The sequence below is a fragment of the Amblyomma americanum genome, chromosome 5 (assembly GCF_052857255.1).
Source record: "Amblyomma americanum isolate KBUSLIRL-KWMA chromosome 5, ASM5285725v1, whole genome shotgun sequence".
NCBI classification, from domain to species: domain Eukaryota; kingdom Metazoa; phylum Arthropoda; class Arachnida; order Ixodida; family Ixodidae; genus Amblyomma; species Amblyomma americanum.
Genome location: NC_135501.1, coordinates 51096116 through 51118124, shown reverse-complemented (window position 1 = coordinate 51118124; position 22009 = coordinate 51096116). Strand labels below are relative to the sequence as shown.

The 22009-nt window shown below is 44.3% G+C and overlaps 1 protein-coding gene across 1 annotated transcript in view; it reads right to left on the bottom strand.

Moving 5' to 3' along the window:
• Positions 1-513: 513 nt before the first annotated feature.
• Positions 514-22009, bottom strand: part of LOC144134683 (thrombin inhibitor hemalin-like) — a 37039-nt gene continuing 15543 nt past the window's right edge. The window contains exons 2-4 of the mRNA XM_077667537.1: positions 4422-4610; positions 2724-2795; positions 514-951 (exon numbers count right to left, since the gene is read on the bottom strand). Of these exons, the coding sequence (XP_077523663.1) occupies positions 746-951; positions 2724-2795; positions 4422-4610 (467 nt within the window). The 3' untranslated portion in view covers positions 514-745. The remainder of the gene's footprint in view (positions 952-2723; positions 2796-4421; positions 4611-22009) is intronic.

The following is a 22009-nucleotide window of genomic DNA, read 5'->3' as shown; positions in this document are numbered from 1 at the left end:
AGACGCATGCATCACCGATTCAACGCATCTCATCAGTCGCGGATAGATTCGCGACGTTGAAGCATACGTATCAGTGGTATGTTGGTGGTGCTGGTGCTGTTTGGGCAGACATCCTTTCTAATAAGGGAGTAATCGTAGCCAAAACCACAGGCAGATGTTTGAAAATGAATATAGTTAGCACAGAGATACGTGATGAAATATATACGAAATGCAACGCTCCCTTACTTGCGCCTGAAGTAACTTGCCGCCTTATTTGCTGCCCACGCGGATGCCTTAAAAACCAAATATTTTGTTTCAGAGCTGTGCAGTTGCATTTAGTGTCCCAGGTTTTTTCGACTTGTGCCAAGTTGTGCAGTTATCAGAGTTTAGAGCAGGACACTCAGTGCTCTAAGCGTTGTGATTGTTTCTAAGAGTCAGGAAATATTTGGAGCAGACTTACGCGTGGTATCGTTTGAAATGATATTTTGTCGCACTTATGAAATGTTAACTTAGTCATAAAACACTACAAAACGCTTGAGAGATTATCTTTATTAACGGAAGCAAAAGCAGCAAAGCAGCAGCGCAATCTTATAATTAAGATGTTGTTGTTGTTAGCGTATCAAAGGATGGGCTAACAACAACAATTAAGAAGTACGGAATCACTACGTTACATTAGATTCTTTTTCTTCCCCGTTCCCTTTAGCGCTACTCGCAAAAATACATATAGTGTAAAGAATGGCACGACGAATTATTCTTCGATCTCTTCTTAGCGCGGCCGAAGACCTCCGCGCCGTCGACCTCCGCAAGCCCTCATGCAATCACGTTGTGCTTTAAAGTTGTTGCCGTTGCTGCGGCAGCCGCCGTAGGTGAACTGGCGGCAAGTATTGCTGCTGGCGTCGTAGTAGAATCGGAGGAAGCTCGCCTTGCAAGGCCCAGTGTATGGCGGCTCCATGCATACGCCTACGCCGGATCCTGAAAGTGGTGAATATTTTCGCAATTGATTTGCATAAGTAAACAGTGAGCTATGAGAAATTTCAGTAGGAAGCCTTGAAGCATAACTTTTATGAGTCAGTCAAATGTAGTATTCTTGGAGGTCAATTTTAATTTTGAGGCAACTGTGTCAAATTGCAAGGTACTGTTATAGAAATACTTAAGACAATGGGCCACTCTTCCTATGCGCAGGCAAACCTTCCTTTTAAAGTTTGTACTTCCCTAGGATCGAGCAGTTAAGATTGCAGAAAAAATCTATTGTGGAACGTTTTTGACGATAGCCAAAACGCCTGCCTTGTGGAGATCCGCGGAATTATTGATAGTTATATCAATATAGTAATAATAATAATAATAATAATAATAATAATAATAATAATAATAATAATATCACGGCTATATTCCGAGCTCCAATGAATCGCCTAGATCGCAGTCATCATCCGCCAGCTACGTCCGCTCAGGGAAAAAAAATTCTCACATAGACACCTATTTACGTTAAATGTTATCAATGCCTTAGTATTGTGAGCTGTTCGTGTCTTTAGGTCGAATTTGGTATGATTCTTTCACTAGCTGGTGGCTAGACGTTTACCCTCATGTGTCTAGAGGTGGGGACACAGACGCAATGAAAATACATTGAATTTTTATGTTTGCAACTTCCGGTCTGATTAAGTGTCTTCCGGTCCAGTGACATCACGTCCAATCCTGGGAATTAAGCGACCAAAGACGCATTTTTTCGCGATGAATCTTCTAATTTTATCGTCTCTGTCGCAAACCGATTTTTCTTCAATTTTTTTCTCTATTCATTACTCCAACTGGCTTGCTCCCGCTACACGTCTCCCTTTATTTGAATTACTCTAGTCTCTTTCGCGATAATAGGGAAATCGTTATTCGTTCCTCGCCGAATATGCTTCGTCCGAGTTCATATACGTTTGATTTGAGGTAGAATATGAGTTTCCGCATTTTATTTTCTTTCCGACATGGTTTTATTTTCGTCTCAGTACGTTTACTTTTATTTCAATGCCCTCATAGCCCGGAGGGGTTTAAGGACTGGAAAGAGGAAAAGCAACAGAAAAAAAACACAAATAACAGTACAAAGTGTAGATTAGGTACATAAAAATAATGGCGTTATTGCAAAAGGTCGTCAATAAGTGTTGTCATGAAATATCGCGCATCTACAATTGAGACAATGCATTTACCTGCAGGCCGTCCTTGCTGCTCGGCATAACAAATTTTTCTTCATCTCACAATCAATTTTGTTTTTCATTACGTGAGATATCGTAGCGCTGTGCGAAGTTTGACTCTACGGGTGCCTCCATGTCATTAATTGTTTTTTTTTTTTTGGTTAAAAGTTCAAAGCCGCAATGTCCTGAAATTGTTCTATCATTGCTCAAAGCGAAACTGGGCTTCAAAAACGAATATTGTTTTGAGATTAATATTCACCAGCTGCGAATTTTTCGTTACATCCAGTAATCTACCGATGACTGCAAAAGCCATTTGTTATAACATATATAACAGAAGAACACCAACATTTTCATCGGCTTGAAAAGCCAACGTTATGCGTCGAGCACTCGCAGTGCTGCACGAGGAAGTATTTGGGATATACTATATTGACCAGAAAGTAAAACAGATAAGCATGGGTAAAAAGTGATATCAAAATTTCATAATTCATTCAAGGGATGTTCTTTTGCACCTACCATCCTTGTCCAGTGTTTTTGAAGTCTTTTGTGTTGTGATGCACGTAAACGGTTGCTACTTACCGGGAAGCCGCCCCTTCTTGTCATCGAAGTTGGCCTTCTTGTTGCTGAATGTGGTGAGAGGCGTTTCGTTCACTGCAAAGAATACAACTGTAAATGAATTTGCCTATTTGGAGAAAACTCTGAATGATGTTTGGAGTTAGGATCGCGAAAGACAACAGTCAGCGCAATATCAGTACTTCGTTAAATCATTCGTCTGGCTAGTGAAGGCGGCAGATTTACACGTGGTCCTAAATACCCTCAAGCTAATAAAGATAGTAATCCAGCAAACAAGCGCGAAACACGTTATCATAATTTTTTTAGATGCAATTTCTCAAATTCAGTCGTGAAATATCACGGCGCTTTCTCATCTCTTCGCTTGCTTCGTTCGTCATAATGTTTCAAGGTATAAAACCGCACTATCTGCATGACACCTTGGACCAGGAGCAATGTATCAAACCTTTTCGTAATGATTAACAATTTTGAAGGCAACGCTTCTAGCCCAAAATACTTTTCATTGCTATATGTGAAGTAGAAATTCTCCTCAATTCTCTTTAAGATAGTATGCATAGTTTCAGTGCGTACTGCAATTATTATTGAAAAAAATTTGACTTCAGTCACCACAGCCTTCATTGTAAGCCCACTAGTGAAGATAAAGTTTTTTATCGGGCTATTTCACCCTTTCATACAGATCGAAGGGAAGTCTTAAATTTTTCTGACGTCATACGTTCTAGGAGATGTTGCGGTAATGTATAATGCACCCAAGAAGCGAAATGATATATACTGCAATGCCGTCGATAAATACTTTGGGGAAGGCGCATGTCTAATTTTCAGGGCGGTTTTGGAGTCAAAGTCGTTTCCAAGACAGAAAATATATTTTCTAATTTTACAACTGATTTTAACTTAGAACTCACAGTTCAAGGTTTCGTAAAACGCCTTCCGCAGTGAGCAGAGCTAGTTTCTTTTTTTAAAGCATAACTATATTGTACCGAAAAATCCAAAAATTCTAAGCAACCGAAAACCGGCTCAGTGACCATCCTTGCGTGCAATTACTTCCGCGCTCATCTGTGATGGTGTGAACATGACAATAATAGAGGAATTGCATGATGGTGAGTAACTCCTATGCATAGCTTTCGTAATGTTGGAGAAAGTCACAAGGGAAGCCAATGCCCTTAGCAATTTCCCATAAGCAATCTGAATGAGAACAAGCAGTACCCATCCTGTCGCTTGAGCAATTCTTGTTTTGGAAATGTGTTGATTATAACAGCGAGCGTGGAATCACTTGCTTATAGTGCGTGAAAATTATTATATCTCCTCAAATTCTGTAAAAACGGCAGTAAACAAAAGAACAGAAAACAATTTTTCTTGAAGGTGAGAAAAAACTGCCTATGCCGTGTTGATAATATATAAGGACAATGCATTATTTGATTCCTTCGCCCTTGAACAGCTTTATACTTGAGGCATTTTCTAGTAGACTATACTAAATGTTTTTCAGTGAATAGTTCTTAAGCCCATTTAAACCCATATAGGCTAACGTTTGATATACAGTGAGCCAGCACAACCATCAAACATCCTTTATTGCCTGTGTTTTTCCCTCACTTGCTTCATATAACAAGTTACCCAAGCTGTTCAATTGTGTATCGTACAACGTGGTCTCACCTATCACGCATTTAAATCAGCGCCCCACGTTAAGTATTTGTAAAATTACGGGTAGAAACTCACGTGTTTTCGGAGCGCATGTCTTTTCGCAGTCCTCCTTGTAGAGGTATCTGTTCTGGTTGCCACCGCAGCCTCCGTAGTAGAAGAGCTCGCACTTGCCAGAATCCGTATTGAACCACCACCTTGGAAGCTTAGCCTTGCAAAGTCCCTTTTCCGCTTTTGCAGTGCACTGTTTGTCAACATTTGTAGCCGCTGCAGATGGAAAAAATAAAAAGTGTTGGGTTTTAACCTTGTTATACCGAGTAAACGTACGAAAGCATGTGTATAGCATGGTTGGCTCAAGGTTTTCCTTTCTTAGGTGGTTGGCACGTCTGGGGACATTAGTTCGATAGAAGTATTAGTTGAAGACGACGACGTTGTGCTATGCACAGAGCGAGAATGTGTTGTAGTTTACCACGAGGCGCGAGACTGGGGCGATAGCATAGGGCTCTCGTGCAGGGTAGAGCGAAGCTGGTTGGGTCGCGCCGCCGCAGGTTCGAATCCCAGTCATGGCAACATTGCTTTAATTTGTGGTTTCGCCAAGGTCAACATCAACGTCAAGATTCACATAAACTCAGCGATCTGGTTAGACCTCGTGAAGTAGTGCTTTCGTACTAATATTAGAGTGTTGCAATGGGGCACAATAAGGCGTTAAAACGATGATTTTTTTTGTGTCAGAAACCCGAAAATATAACCATATATTTCATATACTATAGGAAGATAGACAATAATGCTTTTAGAAGCAAATTATCTCTATAAGAATTAGAAAGTATTACAAAAAGTATAAACAGTCGTCAATTTATAGAAACCACACGTCCTCTTCTAGACATTTATTCGACAAAATATCGCTACAGATCCAGAATGTGGCTTGATTTTTGTAGCTTGCTTTCATGAGGCTGCTGTATAGTAGCTACTAGCCCCTTCAGCACCGAGCTGTTATCGTAGCGTTTACTTTAGGATGGTATGCAGACATGCCGTTAAGAGTGCGCTCATCCCTGCGCGGCAGATTAACGCCAATGTTGATGGACATACTAAAGCAGGTTAAAGAAAACTAATTAGCCGAATAACTAATTTCCGATAATTAAATTCCGATTAAGTGTCACATTTAGCCCACCGGTGGTCGTGATTTGTACCTGGCTGTTACCAACTGCTGTATCGAATTCTAGAACTTCAAAAACGCAGCTGCTCTCGGTGATGTGGTCGAACAATTTTTCGTTACATCATGCCAAAATACATGAGCTTTAGAAACGTGTGCCGACCAAGAACCCCTCCAATGCACGTAACTGGTCGAAATAGCCATTTTGACGAACCAGAGTGCTGAGGGTAGTCGCGCTTAAGAAGCTTGAAAAAACTGATACAGCCATTGCTAACGACCGGCTAAAAATCTCTAATTGCTGTATTAGTTAAAAGTTACTTGTCAGAATTTAGTTAAACGGCGAACTGTTTAAAATTACGCTTTTGGGAGTAACAATTCATACGCTGCATTTATATTGCACAATGGAGACCCGGCACTTGCAAATACTCAAGAAACGGCATAATGAGTCCATAAGTGGACATAAGCCACTTGAAATATATCATTTCGTTGTCAGTGCTTAAATTCTTTGCAATAAATCTTTTTGGAGACTGAGGGGGGGGGGAGATAAGAGGTACATGTAGTGTAGCCATATGAATAGAAAAATGTAGCATCGTGTACTGTAAGCGGGTTACTAAATTTAATAAATACAGCGTGAATTAATGGCGTATATCGAAAACTTGCATCGAGGCGCGAGATGTCCAGACCTAGGCGATTTTATGAAACCGTGCAAAATTTTTGAAGATTAAGCTTTTTCTGCTGTCGAGTCTGCTTTAAGGGAACTCGTAGAAAAAACAGATTTGTCAGTACGAACAGAGTGCCGCGTTTGAATCACCAATATATGACGTTCATCGCAAACTGACGTTTTATATCTAAAATTAAACAAAAATAGATAAACCAATGTAATCACTTCAGTCCAATGGGCACCAGAATTTTTAATTGAATATAGGACTATTTTGAAACCCAATTTTCTCGCCGTTAAATTAAAGAGATTTGTCATCAGTGTCGAATTATATGTTTTAACAGGTCAAAGACTGGGTTCCTCACTGAGCATAAAAAGCGTTTAAATCGCCACAAATATTAGTATTTAACCCCAATGTTTTAACGGTACAGATGAATAGAAAGTTTATAAGTACGCATGGCCGAAAAGTTTATGCAAACAAAACAGATCACATAGCGGCGTCAAATGAACCTCCTCGACATATTTTGCCTAATCTTGGCCTTCTATAAGCTTTTCTGATTTCCGTACACAATTGCATGATGCTAGTAAGATAATGATTTCACTTTCACAAACTTGCTGAGTAAGAACCTCTACAGGCGTCGTTTCAGTGAACAACAAAAGTGAAGAAGGAGTGCTGTAGTTCTTCGCTTTTTCTCAAATTCTCAGAAATCTGACTTCTTTTTACGTTGACGACATTTTTAACATTTCCAAACTTTTTAAAATCTTTGTAAGAAAATTATCATGGCTCCGGGATTGTAGTCGCTCGCGAATACATAGTCGCTTATCAGTGCAAGATATTTTTTATGACCTCGCGAGCTCATTTGGGACGCCGCATATCTCTCACACATTTGTCTGCAAAAAAAGAGCTGATATTATGTTCTAATTAATCGCTGCCTCGAACGACTGAATGCCAATGAGTTGTGTAGTGTGGAGTCTGCTGGGCAAATTCTTAACTTCCCAGTAGCTTTGGTTATGCCCCTTAGATAGTCACGTCATTCAGCCCAGTTGTGTCCATAGGCAGTGGTGGCCTATTAGTTCGAGCATACACGTCGCATATGGGGAGCTGCCGGTTCGATCCATACAGCTTTCGGGCACCCGCATATAGGTACAAGCTTTCCACTAGTATTGTGCTTGGCGTAGTTGCAGCCAAGTGCTTAGGAAATTAGCCTTTATTATCAGCTTGTGCAGATGAAACTCCTTTTTGCCATGGAGCTCTTTGGCAACAGAGTTCTTGACGTCCTCAAAAAATAATCATCATTCGTTGTGTCCACCGCCGGACAAAAGATCGCTCCTTAAGGCTCCAAACAATCTTTTCCTGAACTAATTGTCTTCGTAATTCTCCATTTTTTTCTGCCAAATGAATTCTTGGGCTACAGACGTTGAGTATACCTTTCTTTGCGCTAAATGCCGTACCCTAAGGGCCGATTGATCATCTTTGGCCATCATTACAAGCTCTACGCACGTTTATTGACACTTCTTTACTTAATAAAGAATAACATTATGTGGCGTTTATTCTCTTATTACGTCCTGTTTGTTAAATGTATAGTTGTCGTTTTCCGTTCCGTATCTCACTTTGGTTTCTACAGATAATTTCGAGCATCATTACACTACTGGTCTTTGTCCCTGTACTAAAGACAGAATAATTTTTGTTTTGACCCTCTTCTATGCGAATATTAGTAAGTTAACATTCCACACATGTAAGTACGTGTAGTAAGCTATCCACGCGGTTCTTTATCTCCAGTGAAAATTTTTTCTGCAAAAGTGTACTCTCGAGCCCACTTACAGCAGCCGCAAGTATAATGAACGCTCGATTACTCCGAATCTTTCCGGCAGCAAGGGTACCACTGAGGAGCAAAGCACCTCTTTTGGATAGTTTAGAAACCTCTTTATTCGAGTACTCTTCTGGAAAAGAAAGCGGATAGAGCACTTTGGTTAATTAACTTACGCCACTTTTGCTTGACTGTATTGTTCCCTTTAACCCTGGAAGTCCAGTTACCATGAACTTCAGATACAGTCAATGTTATCCATGCTACCGTCATGTTCGCTTTAAGTGGGCATGATTGTAATTCCGCAAAAAGTGTTTTGCTTTCCGTCGTGCGCCCTCTTTCTCCGACTGTTGAACATTCATGGCCAGGATTCTGGTTCATCCGCTCCTAGTTCACAACGCCGCCACCACGGGCCACATGAAGTTCAGCTCCTCCTCCTTCTCTTACATTCTTCCTCCCGGTTTGAGAGAGAGACGCTAGTAAGCTTCGCCCATTGTCCGCTTTGTGTGTCTTCCCCTCAAGCCAAGCTCCTCGGGAGGGGGGCACCCTTCGCGTTTCTGTTTTTTTTTTCCACCCAGCGTGTTGGAAACGGGCTGACTGTGCGGCTCCCCTAGTCTGTTCCTTTACTGCGGTGCAAGAAAAGAAAGAAGCCGGGTTGGGGTTGGAGCGGTGTACACGCCCCGTCTTTGTCCGACTTTGAGGGGCCATTTGTCAAAAACTACTGGCGGTATATATGCACATCACACAAGATATGGCTAAACGTTCCAGAATTGTGCCAAGGCCCAGCTATCACTCAGTGAGTCCAGAGCATAATGCGTGGAATAGAATTTTTTTAGCGCTGCACCCAACTTCTCCCCGTGGGACGGTCTGTGTCTTCATGGTAAATGGTGTTCTGCTGTACAGAAAATCTGATGACTGGTGACAGAACAGAACTAGCGGCCGTATAAGCATCAGTAAGAACCTTGTGTTGCGCATTTGTTTACACGTCAGTGTTTTTATTTTTTCGAAAGAGGTTGCAGTTATAACCTGACTCACCATAACTGTCAAGTTTTTTCGCAACGGAGAAAAAATTACGGACAACAATTAAGTCTACTGACGAGCTGTGAAGGAGAAAGCTTGCAGCGTGGTGTTCGGCTGCGGCGATGGCGTGCTGCTCTAATGCAATGGCCAGCCAAGCTGATCAGTTCACGCCGCCCGAATGGAAGTTGATGAAGGCGACGATACCCAAACCCAGCTCGAGCCCCTGTGGTTCCTTGTTTCTTTTTTCGTGTTGAGTTGAGTTGTCGACAGAAGGACGAAAGGAAAAGCACGGGCTTGCTTACTGGCTCAATGCGGAGCCACGCCCAGCTGCCTGCGTGCTGATAGTAGGAGGTGAAAGATGGGAGTAAAGAGACAGAAGAAAAGCGCGCGCAATAGCCCGTAGGCCACGGGCCAATCCCGGAGGCAGTGCAATACCGGGCTGACCTGTGCCAGAGTGCGTTATGCCAAGCACTCCGCCATACTTTCAAAAATATGCGTAACACCCAAGCCTCAAGGGCCCATATGAGATATTAAGCCAGGTATGTGAATGGCATCCCCATTCGAAAGCGGACCGGGGATAGAGCCACACCCGAATACTCGATCCTGTGCTTCCTTGCTATCGCTCCCCTTTATATTTCTCCTCGATATCATTTCCCTTTCTCCTCCGCCGGCTGCAGCTCGGGTGGTTAAGATATTAGATAGCAATTGCCACGGCCGGCAACATTATTTTCCTTCACTTTTGATGCGAAAGCTTCACTATGCTACCTCGTAACGATTTCGCGGTGCTTACGGTTTTGACCTTCCAGTGGGCCAGAGGTCAGTCCTCTCACGGCGTGGTTCGAGCGTCCACCGATATATGTGAGACAGTTACTGCGCCATTTCCTTTCCTCAAAACCAATTTTAGAAACTAACCTTGAAAGTAAAAATTGAAAATTGGTTTTTTGAGAAAGGAAATGGCGCAGTATCTGTCTTTCATATCGGCTGACACCTGAACCGCGCCGTAAAGGAAAAATGGAGGGAGTGAAAAAAAAAGAAGAAAAAGGTGCCGTAGTGGAGGGTTCTGGAATAATTTAGACCACCTGGGGATGTTTAGCGTGCACTGACATCGCGCCCTATCCACTGAGCCAATGCGGCGGGTTCCCTTCGTGGGTGCGGAACCCACTTCGGAAAGTATTTTATTTACGAAACTTAATTTTTCTTTTTCTGATTAGGTCACGTGGTTTTTCCAAACCTCTGGGGAGGACAACGCCTGATTTTCCTCCTTATGAGCTGCTATGCTTTCGCAGAAATGAAAATATGCTGCCTTCTACTTACGAACGGCGCTGATCATTTTACCTAGGCTGCTCGCACACAACATGTGTTTCCTGCATTTATACACAAGTATGGTGACAGGTTGCTCAGCGTACAAATTATTGAATAATACCATTTAAACGTGTAACCATTTTCGGGATGCGCTTGTATAGGAATTGTACCTGCATGCACGTGACTTTCTGGCGCCCTAGTTTACTGCCTTTTTCTGCATGTGTGTGTGTGTGTTGGGCTGAGTGTGTGGTTGTGCGCGCGCGCGCCACGGTAGAGTCCATTGCATGCTGTGGGGCAAAAACGCGGAGCTCCCACTTGGCTTGTCGCAAGTTTGGCTTGGTTAGGAGGGCGAGGGCTGGCTCAGGATGTGAAGCTTTTAAGTTCCATGGCTGATCACCGGCCTGTCTTATGACGTAGGGATAATGTAAACAGGAAATTCGAGAATGTAACATGCAACCAGATCCCTCGAATTTTTTTTTTTCATCACATTACTCCGCATGAACATGTCCAGATATCGAGAACCACACGCTCGAGACAACACAGGCTTTTTGCGCGCGTGGTTTTCTTTACCGGCCTTGAGGAAACGCGCGCGCCCATTTTCATACGACAGTAATTCATGTCCCCATAAAAAAAAAGACATGCTATGCTTGATGAATCGTTTATCTTCAAGACAGTCACGTTTCCATGCCCGCCCCCCAAGTCGCCACGAGCTCGTCGGCCATGGCGGCCTCGTCGACGGCGACGTGCGCAAGCAGTCATATCGGAAAAGAGCGGGCTTTCTGCGCACGTATTCGCTCGCGTCAGCCGCCGCCTCATCAACCGTCGTCGGACGACGTGCGAAAATTATCTGGTAGGTCCACATTGGTGGCGGCGCTCACCATCGGGTGAAAATCGCCGGCCTCACGCCGTAAAAACGCCTCATGCATCCCGGCATTAAACGCTGTGGCTGAGCGGGGTTAAGATACTAGATTACGATACCTGGTGACATGACCAAGCGCCGTCACATGTCCGAGATGGGAGGTGCACTAGCGGGTGGCTGTTGGCTGGTTATACGGTCGAGTGCTCATTGCTCGCCGGGCTAAATGTTACGTCATGAGACCATGCGAAATAGCCTGAAATTTCGAATACAAAATATGCAGAGGACACCAAGCCGCAGAAAAGACCTGTTAATGCTATAGCATCATACCAACAAGGCGGAGCTAAGTGTTTCCCAAATTTCTTAATTTCAGCGCGATTTCTTTTCTTTGTTCAAAAGTACTGCTCATAGTGCTGCCACAATGAGGAGTTGTGTAGTCAAGTCATCAATGTTGTACTTTGCGATCGTTATGGAGCGCTTGGATTTTGATGTAGGCGAAATGCTAGTGGTCCGTGTACTGTTCGATTTCAGTGCATGTTAAAGAACCTCAGCTGGTCGAAATTTCCGGAGTCTCACTACGGCGTTCCTCATAGCCTGAGTCGCTTTGGGACGATAAACCATAAACCAAAACGCATGGAAATATTATACGGCTTATGGAAAAGCGTGATGAAGGAGATTCCACAATTATCTTTGGGTGGGACATAACTATGAGGGATCGGAAAGCAAGCATTGCTTTTTCACGTTGTAAGAACTCGCTCAGCGGCAGCTGGAGCTGTGATGCGCCAAACATACCTTTTCACGTATTTGAAAGCACTGCCTGACAAATGTTTCAAAGACGATTAGAGATCATATAACGGCATCAATGCGTCCCACCCGGTCCTCTTCGTTCCTTCTGTTGTTTTTCGTAACTGATCTAAATTGGGATCCAAGTGGAGACACATCACTTATGTTAAAGCTGAAATTTACTAACGTACCCTGACGCCCGGATCTACATGACGTTACTCACCAGCATGGTGACGTGACTCGATTACGACTGACGCTGAATACCCCCGGGAATTCGGTCCCCTCGCCGTCAACTGTGAATGCTGAGGCGGCCGCAGATAGAACATGCCATCGCAAATGAGAATCTCCAAAAGGAGGCCATATTAGGTTCAGGAGTGAAGTTGAAAATAGCGAAAATTAAATGTAGCAATGCGTACATTCAGTTTAACTTCTTCAGCCTACCGAATTTCCTAACCTGTTGAGTGTTTTGCTCAATTCTTTGTTCCTGTCCTTTTGTGCAAGTTGCAAAAAAAAAAAAATTAACGGTGGTTTAGCTTTGGTTAAACCTGGAGTGACGCGATAGCTACAGCTGCCCGAGTGGAACTTGGTCACGTGACCAAACACGTGACCAACAACGTGATCAGCCGCACCACGTGACCAACCACGTGACAGGGTGGCGGCGCATCTACAGGTTGTCAACGCAGCCACAGGGTGGCGGTGCCGCCACCACCACGACGCCGCCACGTTGAAGGCTCGAAATGCTGCCGTAATAATCGCTACAAAAACTCGTACAAAAAATCAAAGCGGCAGTTTACTTGACATGACAGAATACATTTATTATCGCATCACATCATGGCGCAAAAAAAGTCTAAACGATACATTTCGACAGTTTGCTAGAAATACACAATGCACTTATGCACAGAACCAGCTTGAGAAAGTGTCGGTAGTAAATATTAAGTATGGCAAAACTTTACACTTCCTACATAGACGTGTACCACTTGCAACCGCCACACATCACTAGGCTGGTTGTGAGGAAAGGAGAGGTGCAACATTCGCGCTACAATGAGGTCAGCCACATGAACCGCGCCGTTTCGCAGGGAACATAGGCAGCCAGAGGTGCACTGCGAAGGCATTTCAAGCGTGCACTGCAGTAATTATAAAACACAATTGGCCTAATCATGATGAAACCCAAAAAACACAAAACAACACAGCGTGGCGCGATACAAACAATATAAACATATCATACATGAATACAGATACAGCGTGTAAATATTGCACATCAAAGAAGATTATCACAAATATGGCGAAGAACGAAGAACATTTACTGCACATATAAGTCGCCACAAGCACAAACAAAGCATTTCACTCTCGTTTAGTCGTACCAGCGAGAATGCGAGTTTTAGCATTGAGTGAAGAGACATAGTAAACCGTTCAAGCTGCAAGTGTGCACATACTGCACTACAAAAATTTTTGATGAATATTTCATTAAAAAAGTAAGAAATGATAAAAACTGACATGTGGAACATCGCGAGCAGGCAATTGCTAATTGCAGGCAATTTTTGCTAATAGAAGTCAAGTCGACTGCTGAAAATATCGTTTTTCTCTTTCTTTGCGAAGCATTTCACGCAGTTTGGGAACTGATTTTACTTTCGTTGAAATGCCAGCAGCTTTCAATTCGGTCCGCAGTTCAACCGCATCCATATCCTCGATGCAAGCGGGAGGTGTATCCTCGCGCTCCATTTCAGGAGCGCTTCGAGCCCTATTTGTGCGACTCTCTTCAATCATACCCTCAACCCAGTATGAACGATCGTGTTTTTTGTACGCTCGACTTGTTGTTACGTGCGCGCTATTCTCAAGGCGTTTTGCCAGCTTCAGCGCATCGGCGGCCGCATTCCATTTATTGGATCTTCATGATGCAAATGCTTCAGAATATCATTCTTTTTCTCAATGCCTTCGCTCGAAAACCACCCCAAACAATTGAATTCTTTATGCTTATTTGAGGCATGACAGACAAGAATATGCATATATGGCGTCATTCTTTCAGCCCCGTAACCCTTATGCCCTCGTTCTCCAAGTTCTAAGTACGTTTTATGGAATTTGGCTATTTCTTGCTCGATGCTTTCGCCGGTCGTGTTATGTTCAAAATGATCAAAAATGCGACTAAGCATTTTCCAAAGTGAGATGATTTTTTTTTCTGTTTCCGGGCTGAGTTTTCCAGTGAGCCTCCCCGGCAGCATTTTGAGCACGCGCTCGCAGGAGTCTCCTTGAATACAGGTGAAATGTTTTCCTTTTCTTTCGTCCTGCCACAGTTCAAATTTTACACCACAGCTATTAATTGCCTGCACAATTGCTTCCACGTGAGTGCTCTTGGTGTTTAAGTCGCGGTTGTCTTCGTCCATTGCTTCGACAATCAATCCATCAACCAGGCGATTAACGACTCTAATGCGCATGTGTAAAATGTCTGGAACCACAAATTCAGGTTCAATGTTGAATAGGGGAACGACTTTCATTCCGAATTCTTCAACAATGCCGTCCTCCCTCATGTTTTTAGAGCGCGCAGAAGAGGCGGCTTATTACACTCCTCTGTGTTTGCCCCAGCTCTGCTTCGTTCCTTTAAATTAATACGACAGAAAGGACATGGGTGCCTAGAAGACGCTGACTGCAATCCTTGAACCATGAGCAAGAATTTTAGATCTGAGCCCAGACAGACTATGACGGGAACTTCCTGTCCTTCCAAGCTGACACTGCCCCTTTTCACAACACTGTTAACTTCGTCCATCAAATCCTTCAAACTTTCTCTAATCTGAAAATAGTTTTCAGAGACTTCGACGACTGCGAGCAGGCGATGTAAGGTATGGCTCTGCAGCCTCCGGCTGCTGTCAATCAGGAGAAAAGATAGAGTTGTCCAGCTTGTTCGTGTGCTGACTACACAGCCATCTCCTTCTATTTTGACCAAAATTGGCTGCGACCTGAGCTGTTCTCCTGTCATACCTCTATTCACTGCGTACTCCGCAACGGCAGTTTCAAGTTCGTGCACAAAAGACACCTGAGCGCCAGCTGCTTCTCCTAGGGTTTAAACACAGCAATGCCTTCGTCTAGTTTTTGCCTGTATGAATTGATGACACGGAGCGAGGGTAAATTAGGGACAGCTGAAGACATTTTTTCCCAAAAAACATTGCTTACAAAGTGGTTGTCTAAGAGCGCGGTGATTGCACGGACGCTTTTCTTCTCGGGGGAAGAAAGATCCTGATAGTCAGTTTTACCATTACTGCGGTATTCTTTTTTGATTCCTCGCTCCACGGAGATTCCGTCAATGTCAGAAAAAGTAATTTTGTGCAGTAGCCCTCGAAGGTCTTCTACAACCAACTGGCATAAGTCCAAGCCATAGCTTTCCAAAATTTCTTCTAGCCCTTGAACTATCACGCTGCCTACAGAATGCAGCTTTCTTCTATCGGTGCTTTTCGAAACTTCCCCGACCCTTTTTCCGCAGTTGTTGAGCAAGCGGCAGTTTTTTGCCTGTGATGACAGGCTTTTGTTTTCTTTTTGCAGCTGAAGGCATTTTGCCTCAAAATCCTGAATGGACTTACGCAGTTTAGAAAGAGACCGTTCTGATGCACCCTCCATTCGCTTCACTTCTTCTTGTAAAGCTTGAATAATGATGTCCTTGATACTGTTATTTGAATTTTGAACAGAACTTTCCTTATCGAAGGGAATTTTTACATGGCGCTCTTTTTTAAGGAACCCCTCTTTTGCTCGGCCATTAATTTTTCTGTACTGAGTATCTCCCGAGGAGCAGAGGCTTCTAAATCTTGTCTCTACTGCAACCTTTAAACTCTCTGGGATGGACATGCCAAGTGGAATAAAATATGTTATTGTCTCAAAATAAGAGCTCTCCAAAACCGTTTTGTTGCTAAATATTTCCAGAACTGTCTTATTTGTCAATGTAAATGAAATTGCACATTCAGAAATCTCTAAGCGCGAAGCTCCCGAACTCATTTTTAAGAAATTCTAAACAACACAAATTGAAATGCAAGAATCAATACTATATCGAAAAAAAAAACAAAGTTCCAAAACGTTTGCTGGCAACATATATGTGAAAGGCGGAAGGCTCACTATTTCTGTGGGTTAGGTTCTGCATGCAACAACCTTCGACACAAGGAACATTTGCAGACTTTCCACAGGATAGCCGTTTGGAAAGAGCTTGCAAGCTTTCTGTCGTGTCACAGCAGCCTTCACACGCACTGGGAACTCAATTGCCACTACACTGCCAAGTTTCGTTTCTCGAGTATGCCACCCAAAGGGAAGATTCAGCTTTGAAAAGTCTGACTCATTGCAAACAATCCAACCCCTTTCGAGCGGCCTTCCTTTCCTACTGAAAACCCATCTAAAGATGTCCAGGTCTATGTTCACCTTGACAAGCCCGCTGGATCGACGGCTGTTGGAAAGTTTCTTTTGCACAGCGTAAATTAATTCCTCAGCAGCAGCTTCCAGTCGTTGTGGCGATGGCTTGCTTGGGTGCTTAAATTCCCGGAGACAGGCGCCGTTCAGATTTTTTCTTGGTTCAACGGAGCAATGCCACTTGGAATATCCTTACCATTTTATAAGGTATCCCTTGCTCTGTAAAAAAAAGATGGCATGGTGAAACATTTAGCGCAAGAAAACTCACACACGCCGAGGAACGACAAAACGAAGCACAAGTGAACCAAAGAAAAGACAAAGGAAAGATATGTCACTACGAAATGAAGAGCCAATGAACTTGAATGGTAATTTATGCAAATGTTAACATATCCATTTGTGACGAAATGAGTGCCTTAGAGGACTTAAGTTACTGGGGATTGAAGGGTTTGCTCAAAATCTTGACCGCGTTATCTACCTTACTGGACTCAGGCTTAGCGCGAAAAAATATATTTATGAAAAATGCTTTGTCTCTGGCATCATCACTAAGTTTGGAAGTCGAGTGTTCAAGACTGGCGGTAGTAGTAGTAGTAGTAGAAAACATTTATTCATAGAAAGGTAGGATAAAGAGGCGGGAAAAAACAGATTTTGGGTGGAGTCCTTATTTCAGGACCCCAATGTCCACCGCAGTTGCTCTTGCTTGGGATATCAGGCTACGCTGGGTCACCAAATCGAAGCTGAGCAGGGCAGACTCCCACTGTTCCTCGGATTGATGATTGTCTAGTTCGGGGGGCTTGCTACCGGAGCAGCCCCATGTTACATGGCATGTTGTTGGAATTCCGCCACACCAGGGGCAGATTCCGTCGTATCTATCGGGAAACATATGGTATTTGTGTAGGTTTGGGAAGGTGTTCGTCTGTAGTTGTCGCCAGCCCCTCGCCTCTGCCGCCGTTAGCTTCGAGTGTGGTGGGGGATAGACTTGCCTTTGCGTTCGGAGAAGGAGGAGGCGTTCGCCGTACATAGAGGGAAGAGGGGTGACGTCGGGGAGGTTAGTCGCTCGGTTGGTGTATCTCGAGCTAGACTGTCCGCGGCCTCGTTTCCCTCGAGCCCCTCGTGCGCAGGAGCCCAAGTGATTTGGTGCTTGCATGTGGAATTTTTAACATGTGGGGTAGCCAGAATGGGAGCGATGGAGTGTGGAAGTCTGCCAGTGAGGAAGAGCCGACACGCCGACTGGGAGTCTGTAACAATTTTTAGTCCGTTTCGCGTGGTATCGCCGTGCTGGATGGCGAGACCGATTGCGGCCGTTTATGCTACTGTGGGAGAGCAGTTGCGTAGAGAGGCGCTGGCGATTTCCTTGAAGTTGGTGTCCAAAACTACCGCCACAGCGTTCGTGGAATTGGGGTACATGGCTGCGTCGACGTATACAGCATTTCGTGCCTGTCGGTGTGTGCGGCGCAGGTAGTCCACTCGCGCCTTTCGTCGTCCCTTTTGTGAGTCCGAGTGAAAACTGGCGGTATACCAATTGCGGAGACATTTTGTTATAGGAAGTCTCCCTGACTGCCGCGCTTTGGGGCCTCCTACTGTGCAATTTTACCAATTTCTCTAACACATTTTAGTCAATGAAAACCTAAAAACCTAAAGAAAACGTGATCAAGACACCTGTTAAGTTCATATTCCTCGCAGCTTATTTATATGCAAGCTAACAACATTTTTTCAAACATCAATAAACAAATGCAAAAGAAAAAGGTTTGAATTTTTCTGGGCTCTCTTATACAGATAACAGCAGTAACACATACCAGGTGTTAACAGAGAAGACTAAGTCATCATCAAAATTAAGCTTTCTCGGATTAGCTCAGCTAACAAAGCGAAAGTCGTCGGCGTTCATTGTGTTCATAGGTGTTGGCGTTGACAACTTTCTTGGTGATTTTGTGGAAAGGAAGGGCGCATATAACTGGCCACCTGTGTAAGTGGGCGCCTCAATAGCGCTTTGAGGTACGTGTTGGTGGTGAGAGAAAGATGTGGGCTGCATGCATTAGCGCTGACAACGTTGTGGCAGACACGCGGCACTGCAGCAATAGGCCGCAGCCTGACCAACCTCTCGCGATCAGCCAATAATTCAAATTCCACCTGCCAGGGTGGCAGGTTGGGCGCACTGCTCATCCAGTGTGCGGAACGCACTCAACGCTACAGACGCTAAGCCGCGTCTGCTTGCACGATACATCACAGCTATCGCTCTCTAACAAGGTTCAGCAGTAGTTGAGCAAGAGCTAATATTTTTTTATCCAGCTGATACTCGGCTAGATAACGTGGTCAGGCAGCAGCCGCTGCACGGCTGTGGAGCCCCTGCGCAGAGACGGCGAAGACTAGGCTTGGCGGCGCGGCGAAGTCACTTGCTGGGTTGCTATGGCAGCGGCGCAGCAAGGACGTTCAAGATCAAACGTGAGGTGACGGCGAAATCGCTCCGACGAAAGCAGGAAAAGCTTTCGCTTTTAAAATATGGATTTTGCGGCGTAGTATACCAGTGCCCGCAAACTGTAGCTAACCGGTAGTTACCCAGTAGTTAACAGGCAGTAAACCGGGAGGAAGCTGGTTTACTAATTCTGATATTAACTTTTAACTATTAGTTAGGCGCCTAGTTGCAGTTAGTGGTAGGTTACTTATATCCGTATCAGTTTTTAGAATTTCGAAAACGCGATTATCCTCATCGCAGTGGCTCGACAAAATTTGGCTACATCATGCGATGGCTCAGTGGTTAAGGTGCTCATCTGCTGAGCCGGAGTACCCGGGTTGGCACTCAACCGCAGCGGCTGCGCTTCTATGGAGGCGAAACGCAAAAGGCACCCATGCGCTGTGCAATATCACTGCACTTTGAAGATCCCTAGTTGGTCGAAATTATTCTGGAGCCCTCCACAACGGCACCTATTTGTTCCTTTCTTCTTTAACTCCCTCCTTCATCTCTTCCCTTACGGTGCAATTCGTGTGCCCGCCGAGATAGGCGGGACAGTTACTGTGTCATTTCCTCTCCTCAAAAGCCAATTTTCAAGAACCAGTTAGCGCCAAAATACATGCGCTTTCGAAAGCATGCAAGCAAAGAAACCTTTCCAGTGCGCGTAACTAGTCGAAACAGCCAAATTTTGTCGATCCATATGGCCAAAGGTAACCATGTTTTGGAAATTCTAAAAACTTATATGGCTATTACTAACTACCGGCTACAAATCTAAAATTACGACTAAGCGCCTAACTGCAATTGTTAAAAGTTAAGTATTAAAATCTAGTTAACCAGCTGAATAGTTAAAACGATACACCGGAAACAATTCACACTGGTGATACTGTGCCGTAAAAGCCATATTTTAAAGCCAAAACGCATATTTTTGAAACGTCTTCCAGGTAACACCTAATATTCAGAGTAGCTCAGCTAATGCTAAGGAAAGCTTGAAGGAACAAATGCGCGCGCTGCAAATATTCTGCACTTGCAAGGTTTAGGTTGTCATCTGTTCTATCCAAACATATTGTTGTGCGCTTATTTTTATTCCTCGAGAGGGGAAAGCGAACCAGCTGCAGGTTTTTTTTTATGTGTCAAATCTTGCCGCTTCACTCCTCTGTCAGTAGGTATGCTATACCGTTTTACATCGCCCACGAGCGATTCCTCTTTAATTCGGCCGCCTTGCATGCTTTGCATCATGTCTACTTGTGAATGACAACGTATCCGGTAACACTGGCATGCGTACATTAGTAAATAAAGTCCTCACTTGGTCTACATTTATGTTGAAAATGTTGAGCTAAAGTTATGTTAACAAAAGAGATAGCGCTACTTGTTAATTACGTACTTCAGAAATATTATGTCCAGCAGAAGGCGCCTGCTGTATTTCTGCATTATTCGGACCTTTGCATGTTATCTCTTTAAGCTTCGCTAAATTATCTGCAGTGCCTTGCATATCCTTTGGAATAATAACACATTTGCTCCGACGTCTCCCTGTACTGCTTTTTTCTGGCCAAATGTTGTAATTTTACCTAATAAAATATGAGAGCACTACGTAAACCGCAATTAGCACCATGTAAGCAAGGGCCTTAAGCTGTTTGCATGCTATAAACATGAACGACCGGTCGTTGTGTACATTTTTTATGGTCGTTGTTTTATGAGGGTTTAACGCCCCAAACCGACTCAGGCTATGAGAGACGCCGTAGTGAAGGGCTTGGGAAATTTCGACCACCTGGGGTTCTTTAACATGCATCGACAACGCATAGTACACGGGGCTCTCGAATTTCACCTGCATCGAAATTCGACCGCCGAGGCCGGGATCGAACCCGCATCTTTCGGGCCAGCAGCCGAGCGCCATAACCACTCAGCCACCGCGGCGGCGTGTCACGTGTCGCATGTGCAATGTTGAATGCTAACTGTGATGGGTGGCAATTCTATGTAGTAGTAGTAGCGGTGATTTTATCCAAATAATAAAAAGAAAAGAAGGGAAAGATTTTTCCTGTTGCGAGCACCTGAGCTGGGGCAGCGCAAATAAAGGGATATCAGGTAGATTAGAGAAATGAAATAACTATAGCCATAAACTATAGAAGGGAGAGTGGTCAGGAACTATGTACAAGTATTATCTTTACAAATTCGCAGTTATATGTCAGAAAAAAAACGAAGAAATTTTGAGGACACTGAAGACTGCTTGTGAAATCATGGAATGCGAAAGAATTAATGTTTAATCGTGGCCCTCGTGGATAGCTCCAAACGAAGACGCGTCCTTTGTTCTTGTTCCCAGATCATTACCCGCCGCGGTGGATCAGTGGTTAGGGCGCTCGACTACTGAGCCGGAGTTCCCGGGTTCGAACCCGACCGCGGCGGCTGCGTTTTTATGGAGGAAAAACGCTAAGGCGCCCGTGTGCTGTGCGATGTCAGCGCACGTTAAAGATCCCCAGGTGGTCGAAATTATTCCGGAGCCCTCCACTACGGCACCTCTTTCTTCCTTTCTTCTTTCCCTCCCCCCTTTATCCCTTCCCTTACGGCGCGGTTCAGGTGTCCGCCGATATGCGAGACAGATACTGCGCCATTTCCTTTCCCCAAAACACCAAAGCGTGCTTGTGGCCTCGAGCGCGTTTCGTTCGCAACCTAGTGGTTGTGTCGAATTCTGCCTAAGCCTCTTATCTTCTTTAACCGAAACGATGACCCCACACTGAATTTCCGTGACAATCCTTCCACACAAACCAAATCCACAGTGATTGCACACGCATGTAAGCTCTACGCTTGTCATGCTGTAGGAATTAAAAAAAGTTACCAACAAGCTCTACAGACCGCCCTGAATTGTGTAATCAGGACATGCAAACAAACACAAAACGTAACATGGACCGAGGTGCTTAAAGAAATGGCTTGGGAAGGTTGTTACTTACCGTTTTGGCAATGACTCTCTCGACCAGGTGGTACATCAAAACTTCAGCAGAAGAAAGTCAATGGACGCAGGGAACTGGCTAACCAGATGCAGCTGATGACAGACAGTAGCGAGACAGCCAGATCCTGAGGAGCTTAAAGGATGCGGGAGACGAGGGCAAGGTGTATGGGGGGCGATGGCGGTTACATGGAACTGGCTAAGGGAAAATCTTCCTTCATTGGCACCGCCGAAAATGCAAGGGATCTAAATCTAGCTAAGAACGATCTCCCATGGCTCCGGACCCTGGTTTTAAAGACCTAGAAACCCGGCCCACCTCTTGCATCGCCCAATCAAC